Here is a 26,195-nt window from a genome sequence, read left to right on the forward strand (position 1 = left end):
TAATAAAATGAAATTAGTTTATTTCACTCTAATATTAATGAAAGTTAAAAAAAAAAAAAAAAAAAAAAAAAATGTGTGAACTCAAAATTTCATTGTAGTAAGCTGAACTTAATATGACTGAGTTGAGTTGCAGCAGATTTCTAATTCCCAACATGCTTTGTGTCAGACTATATAAAGAAATGTTGAAATTAAGTGTTATTTTGGGTGTTTTTGCACAAGATTAACATAGGGAGACATAAGTTAGTGTTTAATGTTGTGTTCTTTACAGGGGGTTCTGTTATGTTAGTTTTGTAGGGTTACCATTGTGGTGAAGAGTAGAGCCTGTGCTTAGGTTGAGGATGGGCTGCAAAACTTTATGACCATATGATCGTGGACCACAAAACCAGTCATAAGTCGCACGGGTATATTTGTAGTAATAGCCAACAAAACATTGTACAAAAAAAAAAAAAAAAAAAGAGCAAAGTGCTATGTAGCACTAAAAGTGGTTCTTGGCTCGTAATCATAGGGGAACCACTTTTGGTGCTATGTAGCACCATATCTTTAAAGGTGCTCTACAGCACCTTTGTCAAATGGTGCTATAGAACCCATAACTGGTGCCATGTCGCATTTTATTTCTTCAACAAAAATGGTCCTAAACAGCACCAACAGTGGTTCTTAGGCTCGTAAAGAACCTTTCACGAGTTTGTGTGCCCATATAATCTTAGCATAAGTGGTAAACAGATTTGGCTTGCTGTCTGCTATAGAGGGGCTCGGAGAGGATATTCTACTCGAGCTCCGATTGCCCCCCTATAACAGGCAAAATTGTACAAAAAAGAGGAGAAGGGGAGGAGGAGGGATGCCGAAAGAACAACAGGAAGAGGTAAGATGCTGGTTGTATTCCTTGGTATTAATTGGAAGATTAGATGGGCATACTCCTCCCAAAATTACGTTTAATAACTTCACTAAAAGGGGCTTAACAGGTTCTTTGTACGCAGTGGTGCTATAACCACCGTAAAGAACCACTGAAAAAAATGCTGAAGAACCATACAGGGGCTTAACAGGTTCTGTATATGGTAGCGGTGCTATATAGCACCTCAGTTATCCCAAAGAACCTCTGAAGAACCACTGAAACACCAAGATTTGGTGCTATACAGCACTTAAAGTGGTTCCCCTATGATTACGAGCCAAAGAACCACTTTTAGTACTATATAGCACCATTTTTTTTATTGTTATCATTTTTTTATTATCGTTTTTTTTTTTTTTTTATGCCAAAAATCATTAGGATGTTAAGTAAAGATCATGTTCCATGAAGATATTTCTTAATTTCCTACCGTAAATATATTAAAAAATTATTTTTGTGAATGGATATGCATTGTTAAGGATTTTGATTTTTTTGCACCCTCAGATTCCAGATTTTCAAATAGTTGTATCTTGCCCCAAATATGTCCTATCCTACCAAACCATACATCAATGGAAAGCTTATTATGTATAAATCTCAATTTCAAAAAATTGACCCTTATGACTGGTTTTGTGGTCCAGGGTCACATATAGGCTACTGTATGTGTTTGATTATATACATGCAAGTATATAATGACAGTCTCTTTGATAGATAGCAAATAACACATTCTATTATATCTAACATTTAACCAAGATCTGAATGTGTTTATGTAAATGAACTGTATGTAATTAACATTATGATGAGTGGGGCGAGGCCGAGAACTGTGGGAGTGAAGGGATGCCGGTGACGTGATTGTTAATGAGAAACACCTGTGCACCACACTGGCCTTGCTCCACTTCCACGGCTCTCGGCCCACCCCACTTGTCACAACAATTTTAAGTTCTACTAACTTTAAAAAAAAAAAAAAAAAAAAATGACTTAGTTTACTTTAAACTTTTGAGGAAATGTATTACCTCAAAACATTTGAGTATTCTGAACTTGAGTTTTACAGTGCAGGACAAGCTCTGAAGATCAAATAATGGCAAAAATACTCTGTGAACCTGATATGACAAAGCAAAAAGATTGCTGTGAAATGGCAATTTCATAACATGTGAATGGATCAATTTTGTGGGATCAGAAATACGATTTTAAAGCGAATGGGGAATTAATATTTTGTCATTTACTGTTGCTTTTTTAAATCCCTCAAAAAAAAAAAAAAAAAAAACTCTAGCCAAATCAACCTTCTGGTAATGGATAAACGTGTTTTTGCATAAAAATGTTCTTCAAGGGAACGTGAACTTTAATGTGTTCACTAAATGTAAGACCTTTTATAGGTGTGTGTATGTGTGTGAGTGTGATTCAGCCTAAGTGTACCTCCATTCTCTGTCACATTTTCAGCTTTTCTACCTAACATAATGTCTTGATAACATTTTCTTTTGTAAATCCCTAGGGCAAATTGGATTGAAACAGCTCGACAGAGTGGATAGACCATCAACAGGCTCTTAGAGCACAAGCGTACTGTTGCCTGGCAACCCTTACTGATGATTTTATGTTATGCAAATTCGTTGGAATTTACATAAGATTTCATGTTGCTGCATGTTGAGACTAATAGGTTATTTTTTGGTGTGATCAAAAAGATTGCACTCTAACAACTAAAACCCTAATTTTGGAGTTCAGAATCGTGCTTTCTAATGCAAATGTTTGTGTTCCAAGTTCAAAACTTCAGCGTTTAACTTACATTAATATATTACATGCTATTAAGATAATCAGCATGTAGCCTTGTGAAAATTCAAACGGTTCATCACAAATATAAATGCCTTGTAGAAACTCATAACAAAACAACCATTTAATGCAGGCAGTCATTTGGCTTAAAAACAAAAATAGCATTCAGACTGGTTTCTTTTTAATGCAAATTTAAGCTATCAGCCATAATATTTGTATATTCAGCAAATCTAAGTATATTAAGCATCTAGAAAAGAAAATAAATGAGGTAGAGTAAATGCGAGCTCTCGTTCCTGACCCATATACAGACAGACGGCTCCTCTAGGGAGGGCTTGCTCCCTTAAGACTTTCTCTCACACCACATAGATCATTTAACCAACAGCGCAAACTCACTGCAAATTTGTTCCAAACTACAGTTTCCCCCGAACGCTGTTGTTAACAGTTTAGCAGCAGCTGCTGCTGTGTAAAGACATTGGTTTTTGATGCTTAGCTGTTATTTACATTTCTCATAACAAGATCATGGGAGACTGTGACGGCAGTGCGCGTCTTGTGATGCCTGTCTCTATTCTCTGATTCTAGAAGCTTTTCAGGGAACATGTTGCCGTAATCTGATGCAGAACACAATGCCATTATTTTTCAGACACCCCATAAATGTGACAGATATTGAGTTATTTTGCTGTTTGCAAGGTTTTACACCTAGGAATAGGACATTTTTTTTTAAAATCATGAGGTGAATACTGCAGTGTACAGGTATACGTAAGCGGTTTTATTTTACATGGAGTGGGTCACCTCTTGGGGGCGGCCATGTTAAGATCACCTGACCAGCTGAATACCGCTAGCTTTATCTTTGTAACTCAGCTGTTCTTGGATAATTTTGCATACATAAATAATGGCAGGTTGTATATTTCTGGTGCATTTGGTAGAATTGGTAATTGCTTTTGTCTAATGCTTCATCCACACCTCTAGGTGTCAGTATAAGTATAAGACAGCTGTCATATCAAGCAGTGCAACTTAAATTAAAAAATGATTGTGAATCCACATTAAAGGGTTAGTTCACCCAACTAAATAAAAAAATTCTGTCATTAATTACTCACCCTCATGTCGTTCCACACCCGTAAGACCTTTGTTCATCTTCGGAACACAAATTAAGATATTTTTGATCAAATCTGATGGCTCAGTGAGGCCTGCATTGCCAGCAAGATAATTAACACTTTCAATGCCCAGAATTAAAACAGTTCATGTGACTACAGTGGATCAACCTTAATGTTATGAAGCGACGAGAATACTTTTTGTGCGGCAAAAAAAAGAGAAAGACCTTATTCAACAGTATCTAGTAATGGGCGATTTCAAAAAGCGTTTCATGAAACGTTGAAGTTTTACGAATCTTGTTTCAAATCAGTGGTTCAAACTGCCAAAGTCACGTGATTTCAGTAAACGAGGCTTTGTTACATCATAAGTGTTTTGAAATTTCAATGGTTCACCAGTTTGATACATTCTCTCGAACCACTGATTCGAAACAAAAGATTCGTAAAGCTTCGAAGCCTCATGAAGCAGTGTTTTGAAATCGCTCATCACTAGATATTGTTGAATAAAGTCGTTATTTGTTTTTTTGGCACACAAAAAGTATTCTCGCCGCTTCATAACATTAAGTTTGAACCACTGTAGTCACATGAACTGTTTTAAATACGTCTTTAGTAGCTTTCTGGGCACTGAAAGTGTTAACTGTCTTGCTGTTAATGCAGGCCTCACTGAGCCATCGGATTTTATCAAAAATATCTTAATTTGTGTTCCGAAGATGAACAAAGGTCTTACGAGTGTGGAACAACATGAGGGTGAGTAATTAATGGCAGAATTTTCATTTTCGGGTGAACTACCCTTTAAATGTGTTTACATTTTGAACATAATGTTTTTCATTTCTATGGAAGCTTGTTTCTACCACAGAATGGCCACCTCCTTTTTTTTCTTTTCAGCTGCGCTGGTTCCGGAAGTACTTTTTTTCCATTCATTTTTCCAATAGGGATTTTTAAAAAATCTTCATTAAAGCGTTATAACCAAGTATATTTAACCAAGCCAACCAGCAACAAGGTGAATCACAACACTCCAAACTTTGATTTGAAGCAAAAATGTTTTTGAAAATCTGACAAAAGTTTCAAGTTATCAGTTTATCATTCACAGTACTTTATTGGAGAAGGCAGAGCTAAATAACTCTTTTGGTGCGTGTTGCTTTTTCAAACTCTCTGATCGGTGTAATTTTTTGTATAGCTGTAATGTTTTTTACCAGGAATTCCACTGTTAAACACAACAATTTTAAGAATAAGTTGAAATAATGTGGGCTGACTGCTTCAACAGAAGCAAATACTATCGATTAAGAACCTCGTAGCTCACAGTAGGGCTGTCTTGAAAGGTTTATAAGTTACCTTTCAAAATCAATTTCCCAAGGGAGATTTTACTTCTGAAACCCGACTGTTGCACTCTATTTTGACTTTTTTTTTTTTTTTCTTCTTGTTTATGTCTCACAATTCGGACTATATGACAATTTGCAAGTTTATATCTAACAATTCTGATTTTATATCTAAACTAAAAAATCGCAGTTACCTTTTTATTATTTTTATTCTGTGTCAGAAACAAGCTTTGATTCATTTCAGAGAAACAACACCTATTTTATTATGATCTTTTTGTTTTAAGTATGCTAAGTGCAAGTGCTAAATAATGCACAAATTACTGCCAGAAAATATAATAATTTTGCATTTTTCTCTAAATGCTTGTAACTCACGAGTTTTAGGTCTTGGTGAGTTAACAGTTTATGAGGAACAAATTAGTTTCATTAATGGAAATACAATAACAACATGCATAGACAATATAAAATTAATTTGTTTTCTTTAAAAATGCTAATTGAGTGGTTAGAGGAGGTCGTGGGGATCCACTTTCTAAATTGCCCACAATACAATCATAAAGGCATTTTCGGGGTTTAATACCAGCTCCAGTGACAAGCAAGACAGCATCTGTGACATGAAAATAATTTTGACTAGTCCTTCAGTTTGAAAAAGCACAACAATATACTTATGATAGAGGTCTATATGGGAAAGTGCCTAAACTGATGATTTTATGTTATACAAACACATACGGTTTCAAAAGTATAGCCACAAAACCTAAACATTATACGTGTTATTGTACTAATGCAATACAATCACTAACAGTCCTGTCTGAGCAAACCTATATCCAACTTTCACACAATACACACAAAGTTATTAGGAAGAGAAATTACGTAACTACCTGTAAAGTGCTGTTTACAGAAATAACATCGGACCTTTATCCACCTAGACAGTAGTCCCACCACTAAAAGGGTGTTTTAGACAACATCTAAACAACACACATTATTGTGTGGAAGAATTAAGTGCTTTAACAAAAATACAAGCTTCACATTTCTGCTTTTAAATCCTCCTGTACAATTTTCCCATAGACCTCTACTGTTAATGCACCACTATACTATTTTTGTTTGTTTGTTTGTTTTAAACTGAGGGGTAAGTCTAATTATTTTGTGGTTATTGACAACAAGTCACAGGTGCTGCCAATACAGCTTAAGCTGTTTTTAAACTCGGAACATTTCTCAATGAAATCCAGTGAAATTCAATGAATCACAATGAGAATGGATCCCTAAATTCAGCTGATGTGATTATTAATACTGTTTAATGAGTGTGTTTACTCAGGCATTAAATTCACAGTAATGTATGTTTGATGTTGGTATTTTCAAGATTATAATTATTATTGTATAATTATAGGAGATGTGTTGATAAAGCTTTCTGAATCCCATTATCAAATGGAATTTACCTGTTGAAAAATATTTTGCTGTTAAAGAAGTATTGTTTGTAAAAACCTACATCTAGATTGCAAATGTATTGAATATGAAAATATGAAGCAAACACCATTTCAGTTGTTGCTTTTAGTCCGTATCTGTTGGCTTCGAGGTCATATTTTATATGCTTCTCTAACACATGCTACATTTATTGTAACTATATCATTATGGTTGTTGCTTTTTAAAACAATGCATTGATTTTAACATGGTGCAGAGGTTTCTGTAATGACAGATTCTATATTGTGGCTGCAGGAACAATCACTCATGTCATATGATATTACATGTTCTGACACATATCAAGCTGTATGACATCAGTGAGTCATATCTTACTGTATGATGCTTTGCGTTATGACATCAGTGACACAATGCTAAATAAATTGAATATGCTGTCTGTTAAAACATGAGTTCAGCATTACGTATATAATGTATATGTATAGGTCATTGACAATGACATACACATAGTTTGGTGTCAATTCAGCAAAGCCTTGCAGAGATACAGCCTCAGATTCAGTTTCATATATTTATATATTTAAATTGCCGCCTTTGTGATTCGAAAATCGCATAAGTAATATTATGATTTATATTTATTGTTGGTATATCGTGCAGCCCTAGACTAAACTGTTTTTGTGTATGTCTGTGTATGTCATTCACTGAAACGCAAATTTAGCTGCAGCCAAGACTTTGCGCGACCCAACTTTTCCCACTCTGCGACCCACAAATGGGTCTCGACCCGCAGTTTAAAAACCCCTGGTCTAGGAGGAGTTCGAAAAAGTAAATTTTCAGAAAAATTCAAAATGGCGGACAGCAAGTTTGACCGACCATAGCTGTGTCTCATTTCGAAGGCTGCGTCCTCCGGAGGTTGCATTCAAAGGTTGCATATATCATTGAGGCTGTATCATTTCAGAAAAGTAAGTAGGACACTCCGAATGCGACCTTTAAACGCGACCTTCTTTCACAGGAATTCGGAGGATGCATGAGGTGTATCCTTCGCTGCTGCAGATAGCCCACAATTCTTTGCGTCGCTGTTAACAACTGTCATTTATTTGAAAAAAAAAAGAAAATGGCGGTGTCCGCAGATGTTCATAAGAGCGAAGATGTGTTTAAATGTAAGTAGTTTCAAGCTTGTTTTTGCTTTAAACTTGTATTCTTAATATCCTCCTCCTTTGTCTCTGTAACAGATATCTGTTGTACATACGCCAGCTCCTCAAGCATTAACCAAAGTAAAACATTCTTTTCAAATTACTTTACAAATTTATAAATAATTTTCATTCATTTGCTGAGAGCGCAACGACGCGGCAGTGAACGCGTAGGCATAGCAACGTGATACTTCTGGTTTCCTTTCCTGCCTGTGTGTCCTACGAAGGACGTCTCGTTTAATTCTGGTTAAGGACACTCCGTATACTGCATCCTTCACAGGATGCGTCCTCTGGAGGATGCAGCCTTCGAAATGCAATGAAATGAGACATAGCTTATATTTCTGACCACAAGGTGGCACTTCCCCAAAACGTTTTGAGCACCTTCAAGGCATCATGCCGAGGACACTTACAGAGTTTTGTAATGATACGCCAATGCATTCGTAAAATATAGCATTTTACAACAAAATTCAAAATGGCCTATGCCCAAAATGGCCAAACTGTTTAGAAGTTATAAGCAAAAATAACAATTTTTTTTATATCTCTTGACCACTAGGTGGCACTGTGCCGAAACTGTGCATGTAATCTTAGGTCATGGTTGTCATAACACACACCAGAGATATAGCCTCATATCCATTTTGGGGTGTTCTTCGCCGAATTCGTTCACGTGTTATTAATCAACTTGAACTCCATAACTTTTTGTCGTCATTGTCTGAAGATAATCTGGTTCAATTTTCAAGACAATCAGAGCAATGGTCGAGGAGAAGTTTGATAAAGTTTTTGGAAAATTCAAAATGGCGGAAATGTTTTCATGGTGGAAAATTACATCATAGGGTGCAATCGAACTGTCTTGAGCCAAGGAATCAGAGGAAAAATTGAAAAAAGAATTTGAAAAATTGAATTTTTTTTTTTTCTAGCCTTTACAGTTCAAAAGTTATTTGTATAAATGTGAGTGCAAATTTGGACCATTGGTGGTGCTAGAGGTATTGAGATAGAGACTCCAAAATTGCTGTGGTTAATGTTCAGACTGTCCTTCACCAGCGTGCCAAATTTCATAACTTTTCCACAAGCGGTTCTATGGGCTGCCATAGACTCCCATGGCAGAAGAATAATAATAAGAAGAACACTACAGATTACAATAGGTGCCTACACACCTTCGTTGCTCCTGTTCAAAAGCTAAATTATATTTTCTCCCTGCACTTTCTATTCAACCCTGTCCTGCTATCAAAACTTACCCATTTAAATATAATAGTAAAACTCTTAATGGTCAAAAAATTTCTTACAGTTCAATAAAACTATAATTTTCTCTTACAATCTTTAGTATTTAGTAAGCAATTATGTTGACCTTGTCAAGCTCAACAGACAAGAAGGAATTAAAGCACAATAAGTCAACATTCGTGTGCGTTAATGCCTTCTTGACTGTTAAGCTGACATGGTGCAAAACATATTAGCTACAGATCAGTTTTTTGTTTAAGTTTTTTAACATAACAAGGTTGAACATGTAAACACCATACATTTTTTCAACACTTTTGGGGGGCAAAATCAGGTGACAAAATTATTTCAATAATAACCTTTTCAAATGAAATGACAAAAATAAATAAATAAACATTAATCGCACCATTTCATGAGAATGACTTGCATGTCAACCAGTATAACTGGGAGTTGTCTATATACACACTGTATAGTAGTTTGAAACAGCACATATTCACAAAATAAATAAATAAATAAAATAAAATAAAAAACCTATGTTGAAAGAAATATACAGACATTTTTTTTTTTTTTTTTTTTTTTACGCTGCTGAGCGCACAAGACTGTGTAGTTGACGGAGATATCCCTTGGGTTCAAGAGAGGACGTACCAGTCGCTCTCTTCTCTGTATTTGGCTCCAATGTTGGCTTGCTTACATACCTCCTTTTCTACATATTTTCTTGTTGGGTTTTCTGGCACATTCCTTGGATATTCTTTTGACTGTAAAATGAATAAAAGACTACAAAATAACAGAAGGCTCTGGAAGAAACGTTTGAGGAGAACATGCAACAACGTCACTCCCCCTCCCCACAAGAACAACAAAGAGAACCTGTCCAGAACGTTAGCTGGGGTGCTTTGTCTTTTGGGCAGAAACTATTCCAAAAAAGGTGGAATTGATTTGCTGCACCCTGGAACACAGGAAGCCTAGTTTCACATGCACTGCTATATAAGACCCTTTACAAGCACAAGAGAAATTGACAGAACTCTTTCTCAATCCAATCCCTGCACCGCTGCATCACTCCAGGTTTTGCATGAGAAATGCACGGCTCTGTTGTATGATGCACCAAATGTGCTTTGAGAATGTGACCAAACAGATGCAGAGAATTGCTGTAAGTGTGCTCTAAAACATTTAAGTCCATTTTGGTTTAATTAAGTTTTTTTAATTACATTTTAAGCTGTAATTTTCAATTAGAGAATAGCTCTGTTCCAAAACATAATGCACTAACTAGATAACATTTTACTGTATGCATTGAGGTCTGCTGCAGATGGCAGTACCAAAAGCTAGGAGGCAACATTATGCTGTATTCTTAGATACCTAATTTTGGCCAAATTAAAATGCAATAATGAATGTAACCTTCACAGTGAAGGCAATGCATTGCACCAAGCTCACTGAAAAAATTCTAAGTGAAATATTCAATTATGCCTTATTTATGTTAGTATTTTTGTCATTAGCTTAGCAACATGCTAACGTTAAACTAGCTCTTTAAAAATCAGCGACTTGTGAGGCTGCAGTACAGTAAGTATCAAGGGGTATAACAACCATTTTTACATTTCATCCTTTTAAAGACTCCCTGTGGTGAAAATCAAGTTTTTAATGTTGTTTATATATCTATGTGGTGTTTTTAATATGCTTTAAGACAAACCATGTACAAATTCACCACTCAACACCATTGCTGAGTATTTTCTCCTTAAAGCTGCAGTGAAAAAAAGCCCATGGTTTGAAATCGCTGGTGTCTGTGACGTCACAATCTACCTTGTAACCAATCACATCAACGTGCCGGCAGCCTTTAGCATATCATTAAAAGCAAACGGGTTCTCCCGGTATATTTTTCCTGTAGATATAAAAAATTGTGTGGATTTTGGGTGTATGATGTATATTACAATGTTATGATGAACTATATGCCTTTCTCCACTGACATTCTGAGTTGTTCAAAGCATTTGTAAGGATACTGATTGTTAGAAGGCAGCTGTCCGACTCTGAGATGACGAAGGGGAACATGGTTTGTGTAACATTAGCAACACATTATTAGCTGTTTGATAACGTAGTCAAACAAAAGGCTAATAATATTAATTACCGTTATGTGTCCGATATTGTAAAAAGTGATACCATTTTGCAGCGTTTACCTTAGTAAGTTGACTAAGTGGATCTCTGAGCTTGCGCGAGTGTGGAGGCGGGGCTAAATAGCATATTCATAGATCCGTGTATACTAAATGAAGCCAGGGTGTAGAGTTACATTCAAGCTATGTTAAGCCATGAAGAATTTATTTTTCACAGGAAGAAATGTTTCAATATGTCATTTTGGTAATCAAAGATACGTTTTAAGGGATAAAATTATTCTATCGTCAAATATGATTGATAATTGCATAGAGTTTGTATTGGCGGTATGGTTTTGTTCTGAGCAAGAACTCCCTGCGCATCCATGCAGCCTAGCATGGATAAGAGCAGGGAGAGCAGCAATACCAAATTAATTTAACGTACACATATTTCAAGAATTAGTCTGATTCAGGGGAATCATAAGGCCAAATCCTGACTGATGAGAGGAGGAGCTGGGGATGTGAGGAGGGTAATTAGCTCCTGAGAAATGTGATAGCTGCTGATAATACTGAGGAGCTTATATATGGATGCTGTGATAGGCGTCATATTCCTATAGGTTGACGCGAGTCACCTGGGAGTCAGCTGATGCGAGCTTGACTGACGTGACCTGCCAGAATTGATGCTAATGCTGGATTGACTACAGGGGGACTTTAAGAAAGTTTATCCACTTTTTGGAAGATACTGCAATCGTATTTGAAGAGTTTTGTTGTTCTTAGGTGTATTTTAAGAGTTTTGTTGTTCTTTGGTACATGATTATGATAATAATAATAATAATAATAATAATAATAATAAAAATGTAGTTGAACAAAGTCATCTGCCAACTGGCAGTGACGGATAAACAATACTTGGTAATCCTACTACAGCTAGCAACAGCTGAGATCAAACTGTACTGTGACATATGCATCAACTGACCAATGAGAATTTAAAATAGGCAGAGTAGCGTTTTTCAGTGCATGCCTTTGATTTCAAACTGCATTTCCATGCCCTCATAATGAACTTTACGCATTCCTATCTATCATAGTCTCCGTCAGAGATTTCTCTAGCATGTAGGCATCTTTAGAAGGCAGCTCACTAGGTTTTGGACCAGAGCTAGTGCTTTTGCTTTCAAATCTGTAAGAGTTTGTAAGAAATGCTCTTTGTGCTGGGGTGATAGTCATAAATGCAAATGCACAACTTGATCACCGAATTCTTTAAAGATCTTAAGTTCCTCAAGACAAGCTTTGAACATTAACAGAAGAAAGCGGGACAGTAAAGGGTCTTACATGGTTAGGACTGATGCCACAGGCCTCTTGTGTTCCAGAACATTTTAGCAACTCTACAAAAGCCTCATTCTGGCATCAAGCAAGCTAATCTCGGATCGCTAATCCCCCAGAACAGTCAAGACAGTGAGGAGAGGGAGGTGCACCAAGATCATTACATCCAAACTTCATGTCAGATTAGAATCTGAGCTCTTACATTAAAAAGATTACTTTCTCATTGATTGCTTTCTACTGGCTTTCTTTCTTTCTTTTTGGTTTGCTCTCTTGAACAACACAAAAGAGGAACCCATAACAGTGGCATGGAAGGGAAGAGTTGATGGAAAGACTTCATGACAGATCAAGTCAAGATGAGGAACGGAAATGGTGTACACAGACACAGCATGCGCCAGACGACAACTCATGCTTCAAACACAACACAGGAAGTGACAGAATGTAATAGCGAGATTTTTTCTTCGTTATACCCGACACACTCACCATCCTCCGTTGGAACATAGATGTTTAGATACAAACAATCCTCGTTTTGATCTTGTATGTAAGTGGCAACTATATCCAAGTTAAAGGTGAACCAAATTGGCATCATGATCTCCGGAACGGCGTTGTGAATGTTTTGTGGGCACACCGGCGCAAAATGAGTGGCGTTCTTGATCCCCGACCAAGACGAGGGCGGCTCAGGGGGTAGGAAGCGTTTCTCGCCCACTGGCGGGGCGGCGTATGGCACTCCCAGGTACTGGTCCACCGGTCCCAGGATCTCGCTGGGCAATGGAACCCGTGCGCCCCGTAATTTCCCGTATTGCGTGTTCACGGTGGGGTAGTAGCCTTGTCCCCAGACGAGCGTCATACACCAACAAAAAATCCATATCCACAGAGAAATGTTATGAGCCCTGCCACCGCAGCAGTCCTGCTGGTGCAAAAGGAGCCGGTTTTTGCGCACCGCTAACCACATGGTCTGTTAAAATGGCCGCTGCTGCTAGATGCCGACGTAGGCTGAGAAACTCCTCCAGCACGTGTCTCCTGCCTTCAGACCCTCAAACACAGCCCGATTACTCCTGTCATTGAAGAAAAAACACATACACGAGCACCGTTCCCCTCCAGACAAATCCTCATTCACTGTCCAGTATTCTCGTCAGATCCTCTCTCCTGCAGGAGAAAAAAAAAACAAGACAGGAAAATGTTAAATGCGACCATCTTTTATTCTCTTGTTTTTTTTTTTTTTTTGTATGCACATAGAAGAGCACAAACAAATATGTCAGTGCTCTCAATTCATCCAAAGGCCTGCACAGCTACATGCAAATAAAAGCTCTGCTGCAGGTTGATTTAAACATGTCTCACAATGCCTACACTCTTCAGAAACAGGGTTGACAGTCACTGGTTCTCAACTGGTGGATTACAACTAGCTATGTTCAGATGTAATTGTGAATGGTGGGGCAAAAACACTGCTAAATGCTAATAATAAAATGCAACTAACCATATAATCCTGCATAGACAGGATAGCAAAATAATAAATGCTTCCCATTCATGTTAAAGTCTGTGTGCCCAATCAAACTCAACAGTGTTTTGGTTCATCAGTCACTTGGTTAACATTAGCCTGTAGCCAAATTAGACAGATGCTAACACATGGACAGCGGCTGTGTCTGAAAGCTGAAAAATGCTTCCTCTGTAGGAAAGATTCAGAGGTAGGAAAGCAAAAAGGCAGGTCTGAATCCATTGATCCTGTCTACTGAGACACTTAGCTATGTTCAAATGTAATTGTGAACGGTGGGGCAAAAACACTGCTAAATGCTAATAATAAAATGCAACTACTCGTATAATCCTTCATAGATAGGATAGCAAAATAGTAAACGCTTCCCATTCATGTCAAAGTCTGTGTGCCCAATCAAACTCAACAGTGTTTTGGTTCATCAGTCACTTGGTTAGCATTAGCCTGTGGTTAAATTAGACAGATGCTAACACATGGACAGAGGCTGTGTCTGAAAGCTGAAAAATGCTTCCTCTGCAGGAAGGATTCAGAGGTAGGAAAGCAAAAATGCAGAATCCATTGATCCTGTCTACTGAGATACCTTCATCTGATTGATTTTTGAAGGCAGCATAGATATATCCTTCGCTGCCTTTGATATCCCGTCTGAAAGTTGCAGTTGGTGGTCAGTTTGTGTGTAAATGTAAATTTTTTGAACAGCTTTTTATTTCATTTTGAGGCGGAAATTTGTATTGTAATTTGTAGTAATTAAATATTTGCTAGTTATCACCAAAGCTCTGTTTTGTTGTAGAACATTATGCTGCCTCAGAATCCTGTCCGAAATCATTTTGTGAGATACGTTTTTGCACAAACACTGCCTGTGAAGTCATTGTCTGATGAGGCAACAAATCAGCTGCCTAAGCTTTAAGAGGCAGCCAGAGTGTGACATTCCCTCATCTACAAAATCAAGCAAAATGCAAGGTAGAAAGAAATACAACCCATACTACATTAAATACGGTTTAGCTTGCAGCGAGGATAAACCTGGTTTGTGCCAACCAAACATTTAAACAATAAAGCAAATGTGGTTACACTTCAGTTTAGGGTTCAATTCTCACCAACTAACTAACTATTAACCATGACTTTTGCCTCAATAAACTCCTAATTACTGCTTATTATTAGTTAGTAAGTAAGGTAGTTGTTAAGTTTAGGTATTGGGTGGGATTAAGGGATGTAGAATATGGTAATGCAGAATAAGGCATTAATATGTGCTTTATAAGTACTAATAAACAGCCAATATCTTAGTAATATGAATGCTAATAAACAAGTAGTTAACGGATTTATGGTTTTTGAGGAAAACATTCCAGAATTTTCGTCCATATAGTAGACTTCAACAGCTACCAACGGGTTGAAGGTCTAAATTGCAGTTTCAATGTAGCTTCAAAGGGTTCTGCATGATCCCAGGTGAGGAATAAAGGTCTTATCTAGCAAAACGATTGGTCATTTTCCTAAAACAAATAAAAATGTATATACTTTTTAACCACAAATGCTCATCTCTGCAATGTGCCACGCATTACTTAATCACATTGGAAAGGTCACGTGTGACATAGGTGGAAGTACCATGGTAGGACGAAAATCTCATCTCATTTTCTACTCCAACATCAAAATTGTCCAACATAGTTGTTTTACCCTTTTTTTGTAAAGGCCATTTGACTTAGTCTTTACACATTCGCTTTGAAAACGCTTGCGTGGTACTTCCACCTACGTCACATGTGATCTTTCCAACGTGATTACGTAATGCGTGGCATATCGTGAGCATTTATGGTTAAAAAGTTTTTTTGTTTTTTTTTAGAAAATGACCGATCGTTTCAGTAGATACAACCCTTATTCCTCGGCTGGGATCGTGTAGAACCCTTTGAAGCTGCATTTAAACTGCAATTTGGACCTTTAACCCGTTGGTAGCTGTTAAAGTCCACTATATGGAGAAAAATCCTGGAATGTTTTCCACAAAAACCTTAATTTCTTTTCGACTGAAGAAAGAAAGAAAGACATAAACATCTTGGATGACATGGGGGTGAATAATCAGGAATATATCAGGAAATTTTAATTCTGAAGTGAACTAATCCTTTAATAGTGAGAATTGGACCCTAAATTAAAGTGTTACTGAAAATGTTATAATAATTACTAGCCAATAGCCCTGTTATTGTTAAGCTTGTGCTCTTCATAGTAGTATTCATACATTTCAATGTTTGATTTTAAGGGCATTTTTGTTTCTTTTGTACAGTAAGCTATTCTGGTACCATGTTTGGTCATCCAATATAAAATCTAGGTCCTGAAGCCAAACCAGTTGAGAGCCACTCAATCAGTAAATAAAACATACCGTACGCAGGTTTTCCATCGAGCCAAAATAGCAACATCTCTGTCCAAATTTGACAGAAATGTATTAAATAAAAGATTTTTCAGGCACAGGTCCTCGTCCCCATCCCTGGAAAGTGCCTCGCGGGTGCCTGTGCTAACACTGTAAATGCTAATGATGAGGAGGGTCATCCCCAGTGGAGAGAAACTCTTTCCTGCTCAGCTACTGATCAATTTTCAATTTTTAAAGCTTAAGACCCTCAGACCTCCATTCCTCGGAGGGCTTGGAATAATAACAAGGAGAAAAGCCTGAGTTTAGTAGCGGATATTGCCTTCCAAAATGACTCTGTAAATGATTTATAATGTATCTAGTGGAGCAGTATCCACCAGACAGAGGCAATATGAATCTTCCTGGAGGTGCACTTATCACTCCACAGCTCCTTTCCAAACTTGGGCTGATTTGCACAAAGCCTGGCAGGAAGTTCTTCATCCTCCACCTCATCATCCGTGCACACTTGCTGCTGCCTGTAATCAGCTGTTGCCTGTGGACGGTACAGCTGATCTCCAGAGAGAAGAGACGGCCACTGAAGCGGAGGAAATATCCAGTGTAATCTTGGCACACTTTAAACATATTGTTTTCTCAAAGTCATGACATATCCTATTCAGTTACTACTCGAGTGAGAAGGGATTTTAACAATTGATTTGAGAATTAAACAGAATTGATATTTTCCCTTCAGCAAGCTTGTCTAAAGTAATACTTCAACTCAACATGAATGAACCATTTTTGTACACTTAGATATGGAGACCTACTAGGGACCTATGTTTTCTGTGATGTGGAAAATGCGGAGAGAATCACTGAATCCAGTCATAAAAATAGAAGTCATAAATATTGTATAAATATTGCAACATAGAAGTATATGTGAAAATTAAAGCGTTTAAATGTGAAGTTTGTGTGGATGAGCGGCTCAGTTTGGTCTAATACACTCATACTGAAGCACGCGTGACACTCGCGGTGTTTTCAGCGTCTGCCATATCACTATATGAGGACATGAACACATGAACTTCATCTGCAGAGTCTCTTCACCAGCATTTTACCATTTTATTTGAGGAAAAACTACCTTCAAATACACAGAAACCCAAAGGTTTTCACGACAACCCGCCAAAATAAAAGTTTGGTTCAACTTGAAGAAATTATGATTATGAGTAGAATGTTTATTTATGTTATTTATGTTAATTCATTAAAAAATCATTTAAGAAATGTCACACAATATCACGCAATTATTCATATATGATTTAATTTATAAACTTTAAACTTGTGTTGTGCAACACTTTGTTTGCCAAAAAACAAAGAAATTGTTTAAATTTCATTTGATTACATTTTAAAGAGGTGTTTGATTATGATTTCACTTTTTTAACTTTAGTTAGTGTGTGATGTTGCTGTTAGAGCTTTTTAAGGACTACAACAAACAGCTGGTAGGGACTACAACGAGCTTCTTCCCGGGTTGGTGACATCACTAACCCCAAAATTTACATAAACCCCGCCCCCGAGAACACGCAACAAAGGGGGTGAGGCCATGTTATTGCAATACAGTACATAACACAAATGCAATAGCATGTTATAAAAGCAAGATGACAACATGACAAAATATAACCGTAATTAATCTAAACTATACCTGTTCTAACTTCATGCAGCATATATTTTCTGGCTTTGTAGGCATCTTACAACAGTTCCCACACAAGCGATTTATAGATTATAATGACAGAATATGCTAATCAATGACTTTAAGTTAGTTAAAAGTTAGTTAAAACTATGCATTTATTTGATTACTGTTTTTTTTTTGTTTTGTTTTTTGAAATTGTATTAAATCATAAAACACAAAATCCAGAAAAACTAAAACAGACAACACAGAATTTCTGAGAAAAACAACAACAAAAAAAAACATTTCATAGGGCACAAGTATTGTTAAAATTGTAATAATGTATTATATTGTTAAGGTTTTATGAATTCAACTGATTAATATGGAAAACACAGAATTAGAAAAAATGATACATACAAGAAACAATGACATTTGATAGTGATGTTAAACCTGGTATGGCACATCTTTAAACAGTTTATTTGAATATAGGCAGATGTGAATGATATTTGAGGGCCATGTTGGAAGGGTAGAATTGTTATTATTCAAAATATTCCCTTTGTCTTCCACAGATGAAAAACATACATATTTGAAGCGACTTGAGCATATTCTGTCAAAAATGTAATGTTTGAGTGAACCTTTAAAAAAATGAGCACTGACGATCAATGAAGAGATCTTCTGGATACTGAAATAACAACACTTGTTTACTTCTGATATTTCACAGCTATAAAACACTACATCATAAGCATTCAGTGGCATAAAAAGCGTGAAGAGTCAAACCTATATCTAGAGACCAGAATAGCATAAAGCTTTTCGATTTATTATTATTATTTTTTTATGGGCTTGTTCTTGTTCGCTGTTTTTCTATCAAGATATGGCAACAAGAGTCAAGGCTCATACCGCTTTCCCTGTGATTTTTTGCATCTCACACACAGAAGAGAGAAACATCTCAGACGCACGTTAAAATACGTCATTAACAACTTTGTTCAGATTGGTTCTGTACACACTGCGTAGAATGTAGAATGTGGTTGTCACTCCTGTAATAAGTGTGTGTGTACAGAACGGGATTCAGCACTAAAAGGTGGAGCTGACCACCGAACACTCCAGCATTATGATTGGGAAAGCAACATAAAAGTCTAGTTCATATCATTCAGCCAAGCTGCTGCTATGATTAGCCACTCCTGGTCGACTACCAACCCATTCTCTCCATATTAAAGTTCACATTTATCTAAAACTTGGTGCTTGATGTGGTGAAATCAGCTCCCAACACCTGAGGCCCTGTTCCACCTGGTATTTACATGCAGTTTTGGTGATCCGATCACAAGTGATGGTCTACCGAGGCGCATTGCCATTTCCAACTGATATGAACATGTGTTTCAAAAGTCTCTCCTGTGACCACTTGTGGTTACATTTCATTGAGACCCTCTTCTCTTATTTCATCACACTCCACATCACTTTTGTGGGAGCACAGAGTACTCACATTCAGGGACTCAGATATACACATATTGGTGAATATACAGCAGCATGGTAATGCTTATGTATTTTGTAAGAGAACTAATTGTTTGTGTAGAACCCTCTACGGACACACTGAAGCTCGAGTTGCCATTAGCTAGTACATTTTTTATTTTACTCGCCAGACTTTTTACATGGAATGCAAGAACAATGCAAATGAAAAGATTCTACATAAATATAATATAAAATATAAATATTAAATAAAAATGTCAAACACTATTAAAGACAAGTAAATAATCTGTAATAAAATAAGTAAAAATGATCAAACTACAATGGCAAAAATAGTGCTTTTCAGGTTTTCAGATAGATACTATCAGTACTATCAGTAGTACTATCAGTAGTTACATGCAGATTAGGTACAGAAATGAAATAAAGCAATCAAATTTAGTGAAGAACAATGAGTGACTCTTTTTTTGCAGTGAGTCTTTTGTTGTTTAATTAACACTAAAAACAGACAGCAGCAGGAAAATTAGGCTGCTATCACTTTAAGACAAAATGCACAGATCCAATATACTGATACTGATCCACACATGCGATTTATTTCTCAACTGTTTACGTTCACTTAAGACATACCTGACTGTGTTTAATAGGATACTCGCCAAGACAGTCATTTTGACATAATTTTGTAGGCTGATGATCCTATACATGCAGTCTGCAAGTAATCACATCATTATCGCATGGCACAAGCTGATTGGCCTCTGCTGATCCTGCAGTTAATGAGACTGCTTGCTTGAAATTTAAATAGTCTGGTTCAGTGTTTGCTGTAAGCTAGTCCTGCAATGCGCTATTAGAGTTCCTCTGAACCCCTCCACCTCCCCCAGCTCCACCTGCCTAGATCTGCTACAGGATTTATGTATGTCTATTTATGTGGCAGCAGCATATCTTACATGTTTATGCATCTGTGTATCTATTAGCAGTAGCAAGTCCACTTGCTCTGCAGTAGCAGCAATAATCAACAGCATGACTGGAGCTTCATCGTTAAGACACGCATATGCTGCATATTAGGGGTGTGCACAAATAGTCGAATATTCGAATATTCAATCTGTAATCAATATTAGAAAAATTAAAATACTATTCGAATTTTACTACGTTGCTTTGCTGGCCGTAAATGCAGTGAACTCATGATAAATCCTAAGCACTAAAACTGGTAGTTATAACTAAATGCACTGGGTGGCGCTGTGGAGCGTGTTTAACAAGTTTATTGAATTTGATCGTCACATAATGTTGTCGTCTGCCTCGAGAAGTTTGGAGTTACTTAGATGAAAATGATCTTACAAAATGGAATTACTTTTGATCAAATGAATTAATGAAACCAAGTTGTCACAATATCACCACCACAATGAGAAAGCACATGAAATCCAAACACCCATCGAATGAGCAAAGACAGCTGTCCATCACTGCATCACGACAGGTAAGCGCAGCTGTAACCCGAGTGAGCCAAGAAGATAACTTGTCTTATCTGTTAGCAAAATGATCACAATACATATGCTTCCTTAAAGTTTCGTCGAGGGAGACATATTTATGAAGAGAAAACACAAAGTGCTGCTGTAAGAAACTTAGCTTAGCACAACGTTATCTTTGCGTCTCTGCAACTTCTGTCAGCACAGCGCGTTTTCTCACCCGAGCATGTGGATATTATTGTTTTTCTCAACATGAACATGCGAAACAATATGAACACGATAACTATATACTGACTCGAGTGTATTATATATGTTCTGTACGATAACTGGCGGCGTCTGCTTTATTAGCGTTTTTCCCGTCCGCGCTGCTTGAGCTTAAATGCTTTTGTTCTTTATATTTTTTGTTTACACATATTGTTTAATGCTTTGAACTAAAAGAAAACCTTAAGATATAACGTAAGCTTGTTCTGTATATTGTAAGCTTGAACAGAAATGGTTACAAAATCATGATGCATTAAAAAAAAAAAGTATTTCTCGTTTAACGTCATTTAAATAAACGAATATTTGAATATTCGTTTTTTTACGAGCCCAAATATTCAAATACAATATTTTGGCAAAATGCCCACCCCTACTGCATATCTCTGATGTAAACTAACCCTGGAGCAGGCTATTTTCAGCGAATAAGCTGTTATGGTTACTTACACATTCTGAAAGTTTCCTCTATTTTTGAAACCAAAGTTGTGATTATCCACTTATTTATCCATAAACTTACCCAGATATGTCACATAACCTGCTTTCTGGAATACCCCCCATGTATTATAGACCTCCTTTGCTAGGACAACTAGTTAGCTAGCCAATTCTGTAAAACGCAGGTTAACGTGATTTGTATTGTATTGTATTGTAAGTTACTTCACTTCAGTGAGAACACAACTTGTGGTATAATGTAATACAGGTTATTGGAGAATGACTGATAATATTCATTGGCAACCAGGCATTTCTGTTGGAGATTTTATTAGTATTCTTCTGCATTAAACTTTATCCCACACCTCACTGTCGAGACTTGTGAATCTCTGTCCCTGAAGTGTGAATTATGACCGTTATGGGAGTGTGCATTGGGACTCATTGTCAGCAGCCAGTGCACATAACGCTGCATAATACATGGCCACCATCTTAACACCTTCTGAAACACAGCAAGGAATATGCAGAGATGTAAAGACATCGTAAAATAACTACAGACAAATATATCATATAATGTCACTTTTTAAATCACACTGGAACAGGGCCCTTTGAAATCCATTTTAATTTTTCCCAAATTCCATTTTTCCTGCTTAAATTTTTCTGGATTCCTTTTTAATTGTGTAAGGGAATACTTTAATGGTTATAATAACTTTTAGTAATTAAAAAGCATGTGTAATTAATTGAAATCAAGAAATGTATACAATTTAACATTTTATTAAAAGTTTGACATTTTCGAGCCCCTATCTATCTATCTATCTATCTATCTATCTATCTATCTATCTCTAATTTTTATACCATTTTATTTTTCCCAAATTCTGTCTTAAGTTTTAATTTTCCTGGATTCCATTTTAACGGTTTAGTTAAATTTTAATAATCAATAGAATTCTTAAAACGTAATAATTTATTGATTTTTATTTTTTTTTAATAACAGGGCCTTATATATATATATATATATATATATATATATATATATATATATATATAAAAAATTCTCTCTCAGAAATTCTCTTTTAACTTCTGGATTTATGATTTAATACAATCAAATGAAGTTATAAAGCATTAACAAATTAATTAATCTTAAAATGTAATCAAATAAAATTAAACAATTCCTTTGGCAAACAAAAAGCTGCACTATATTATTAAAAGTAAAACATGTAAGAAAAATTCTGATTATTTCTTAAAAAATAAAGTCTTATTACTACTACTACTACTTGAGAAGTACATGAAGACTTTCAGACTTCATATTTAAATATATATTATATATATATATATATATATATATATATATTGCTGTTTAATATTCACAGACACTAGTCCATATCGTGATTTGATTAAGTGTGCAGCCCTACTTTTGATTTATTCACTCAAATTTTGTCAAATTCCATGGCAATCGGCATTACACAGTAAATTCCATTTTTATGACTGGATTCTATGGTTTCATCCATTTTTTCCACATCGCAGAAATCATAGGGCCCTACTGAAAGTAGGGAAAAAGGCAAAGAAAGACCCACCCACAACAAGACAACACTCGCAGCCCATAACCCACCTGAAGACGTAACGGAGGAGTCAGGACAAAGCTTTAGGGAACAGAACCTTACACCACTGGACAATGAAAATGGTATAATAATATGCCTGAATATGTGAAATGTAGTGTGCAGGGAATAACAGACACAGCATCCCGGTATGTTTTACATTCAGTAAGACTAATGGTGCGTTTACAAAGACAAAGCGGCAAAGTGATCAGAAGTCATTCACTTCCAGCGAGAGCTGGTGATTTGAGGAGACATGAGTGACAGCTGCCGTCAAGTTGAACAGTGTCACTTGCACAAGAGCAGTGACATGATGCGATGACTTTGAACGTCTTTATCCTGGCAACTGTGCCCAGATTCACACTTCCACAACGACCGTCATTCACACCGCAGGGAGGTTCACAGTGACATGCAAGTCTTGTTGCATGATGAGGTTAACTGTCAGGAATATCTGTAATCTTACAACTAACTAAACATTCATACGGGAGGCAAAACATGTTCATCAACTGGAAATCAATGGTGCTAGTCATGAAATATAGTGTGAATAAATTAATTCCACTACCTCTTATGTGAACATATTGCCAGTGCTAGCAGTTCCACATCTGTGCTACATTAACTGAATTATGAGTAAGTGATTCAGAGAGCAGGTTAATCTCTGTAATTCTACTCAATATGCTTCTGCAAAGTTTAATTTCTCTAAAAATGTGGACTATTGCATCACAGTTGCCTACAATGGCTATTCTTCGGAATTCCCACAAAGTCGCACCAAATGACACAGGCTGGTCTTTGTCATATTAGTGCTGTCAAAATTAACGCATCAACGCATGCAATTTTTTTCAGTTTAACGCGTTAAAAATATTTAATGCAATTAAATCTATAGTGAAAAATATATTCCCTTAACAGATTATTTATTATAAATTCTACAAGTCTGTCAAAATATACCACATTATACTACGGGGCTGCTGAATGCTCGAATCTGATTGGTTGACCAACATTCTAAAGGTGTGCAATTATTTTCAGGGAAACACACTGCTGAAGTAGTTCTAGGCAGGTCTTGACCACATTGCAGTTCCATATCACTTTGCCAAATGATTTCAGGTATTTCAATAGGTCCTACAGCCTACAACTGGAAAAGAAACAAAACCCACAACAACACTGACCAAGCAAATAAATATAGTAAACAATAGGATGAAAACGACAAATTATTGTCATGGTTTTTGCCACAAAATTCGTTTTATTGTGTCCTGAAAGTGCATACTCTCTCCCGCTCTCTCTCTCTTTCAAACGTACACACGTACTGTATAGTACGGACACACACTCGCACAGAAACGTTTTGTAAGCGCTGCTCTAACGAATTAATCAGTAAAATAGATTAGCAACTTAAAAGCTACATGACATTTCTCACCAGCGAGGTAATAACTGTGCGGTTCTTGAGGTAGATAAACTTATAGTTTTGCTATTAGTAGAGACACTGCTGCCGTTAGAGACGCACAGACTCGGGTAGGTTAATTCACATATGCTTATTCTCTCTCTCTCTAACTGCGTTAATAACTGTATCAACTGTAATAGTCTGCTATCAAGGCTCAAGCCTCTGTTACTAGTTCTGAAATTACGTTTTGGAATTAGCATTGGAGGCTTGGGATGAGATGTGTAAGAAATTAGTCCCACAGACAACAGTGTTTTAAGGACAAAAACCTGACAAATGTCTTGAAACACAACATCTGAACAGTGTCTTGAGGTGTGGTAACCGTAGTATAAGCGGAATAATTGAGTCCGGGTTGTTGCTAAATTCTAGTAAAGGTGGTCCAAGATGATATTTTCTCCTCTTTTCGTCAGTATTTTTAGATTATATGAATGTTTTAGGTCATGTTTGACTTTTTCCATGTTTTAAAGTAGTAAATTCCTTGAATTTATCATCGGCGTGGCGAAAGGAATGGCTCATGGCTCATGTTGCGTTTATAATTGGTCTGTTCAGTTTGGACGGGTATGTAACAATAAACAAAAAAAAAAAAAAAAAAGACAGACCCCTAGCACTCTAATGCAGTCATCTGGGGCTCTCCAGGCTCTGAACAAATAGTTCACCCATAAATGAAAAATCTGTCATCTGCTTGTTATTTTTCTGTCTTCAGTGGATCACGCAAAGAGATCTCAGGCAGAATAATCTTGCTGTTCATTTACATGCAGTGAAAGTAAAAGGCGACAGACAAATGTCAAACTTCAAAAAATGACAAATGCGCATCATAAAACTACAGTGGTCCATGATGTGTGTACAAACCATCAGATGCCTAGGGTATCTTTGTGTGAGGAACAGTTATTACTTACAGATAATCATCCTTTCCCCCACAGTTCTCAAATAGCATTTGTACTTCTGATTTGAAATATAGCTCATGAGTTGCATTATTTTTGTCAAAAGTTTTTTTAATGTCAATCCCCATTCAATTTCATTGAAAAGAGCTGCTTGAACATTCTGATACCATCTACTTTCTATCTGTTCCACAGATAAAAAGCCAGATTTGAAAATGACACAATGTACTCACGTACATGATGACAGGATTTCAATTATTAGGTGATGCATTCCTTTTAACACCTGCTGTATTTCACCATGGGAAAAATATAGAAACACAGAAAAACAGAAAATATTGATCGTCTCATGTGGTTGGCCTTGCTGCCGGTGATAAAGCCAACATGCAGAAACACTGCAGAGTCTACAAGAGGTTTTCAGAGGCTCACAGGACTGAGTTTCTGCAGCTTATACTACCCATCATCTACCACGTCTATAATGTGAAATAGCAAATAAATATACTATTACAACATGTTCACACAGCACGCGACTGATGTCGGATAAAGAGAGCGTTCTAGTTTTGTCACGTCACATCACTCATTCTCAGGGTCTTAATGGGAAGCTAGACAGGCATCACCCACTTGGCTGCCTTTAGGTTGAATCCTAATGTTTAGATGCTGCTGGGTTAGATAAGAACTTGACGGGTGATCCAGACGTGATGATCAGCTTTAAAGGCACACAGCTGTGGTTTGCTGAGCTAGGACAACAGCTGGCCAGTTTATTTACAGTAGAAATCTTTGATTTAAAAGTCACATATTATAAATTCAAAATGTTGTGATTGCTTCTATTTCTGGAAATGGGTCAAGTTAGGGAAGTTTACCAGTTGATTATGACATTTCACATCTCTATGAAATACTTGATTGTTATTGGTCAAATGATCCATCCATCCATCCATCCATTAAATTATAATTAAATTTGTCATTAAATTATAATTTTTTTTACATGCATACTACATATAATGTTGGCCTCAAACGAGCTGAAAGTGAAACCCTTCAGGACTACATTTACATT

General features: G+C 36.6%; 1 protein-coding gene across 2 annotated transcripts in view; it reads right to left on the reverse strand.

Annotated features, from left to right (window-relative positions):
• Positions 1-26,195, reverse strand: part of nlgn3a (neuroligin 3a) — a 233,613-nt gene that overhangs the window by 156,407 nt on the left and 51,011 nt on the right. The window contains exons 2-3 of one of the 2 annotated variants that reach the window (XM_051860566.1): positions 12,700-13,362; positions 9,532-9,591 (exon numbers count right to left, since the gene is read on the reverse strand). In XM_051860566.1, coding sequence (XP_051716526.1) covers positions 9,532-9,591; positions 12,700-13,168 — 529 coding nt within the window. In that variant the 5' untranslated portion in view covers positions 13,169-13,362. The remainder of the gene's footprint in view (positions 1-9,531; positions 9,592-12,699; positions 13,363-26,195) is intronic. The other variant, XM_051860567.1, reaches the window with a different exon arrangement.

This window comes from Ctenopharyngodon idella, chromosome 14, assembly GCF_019924925.1.
Source record: "Ctenopharyngodon idella isolate HZGC_01 chromosome 14, HZGC01, whole genome shotgun sequence".
NCBI lineage: Eukaryota > Metazoa > Chordata > Actinopteri > Cypriniformes > Xenocyprididae > Ctenopharyngodon > Ctenopharyngodon idella.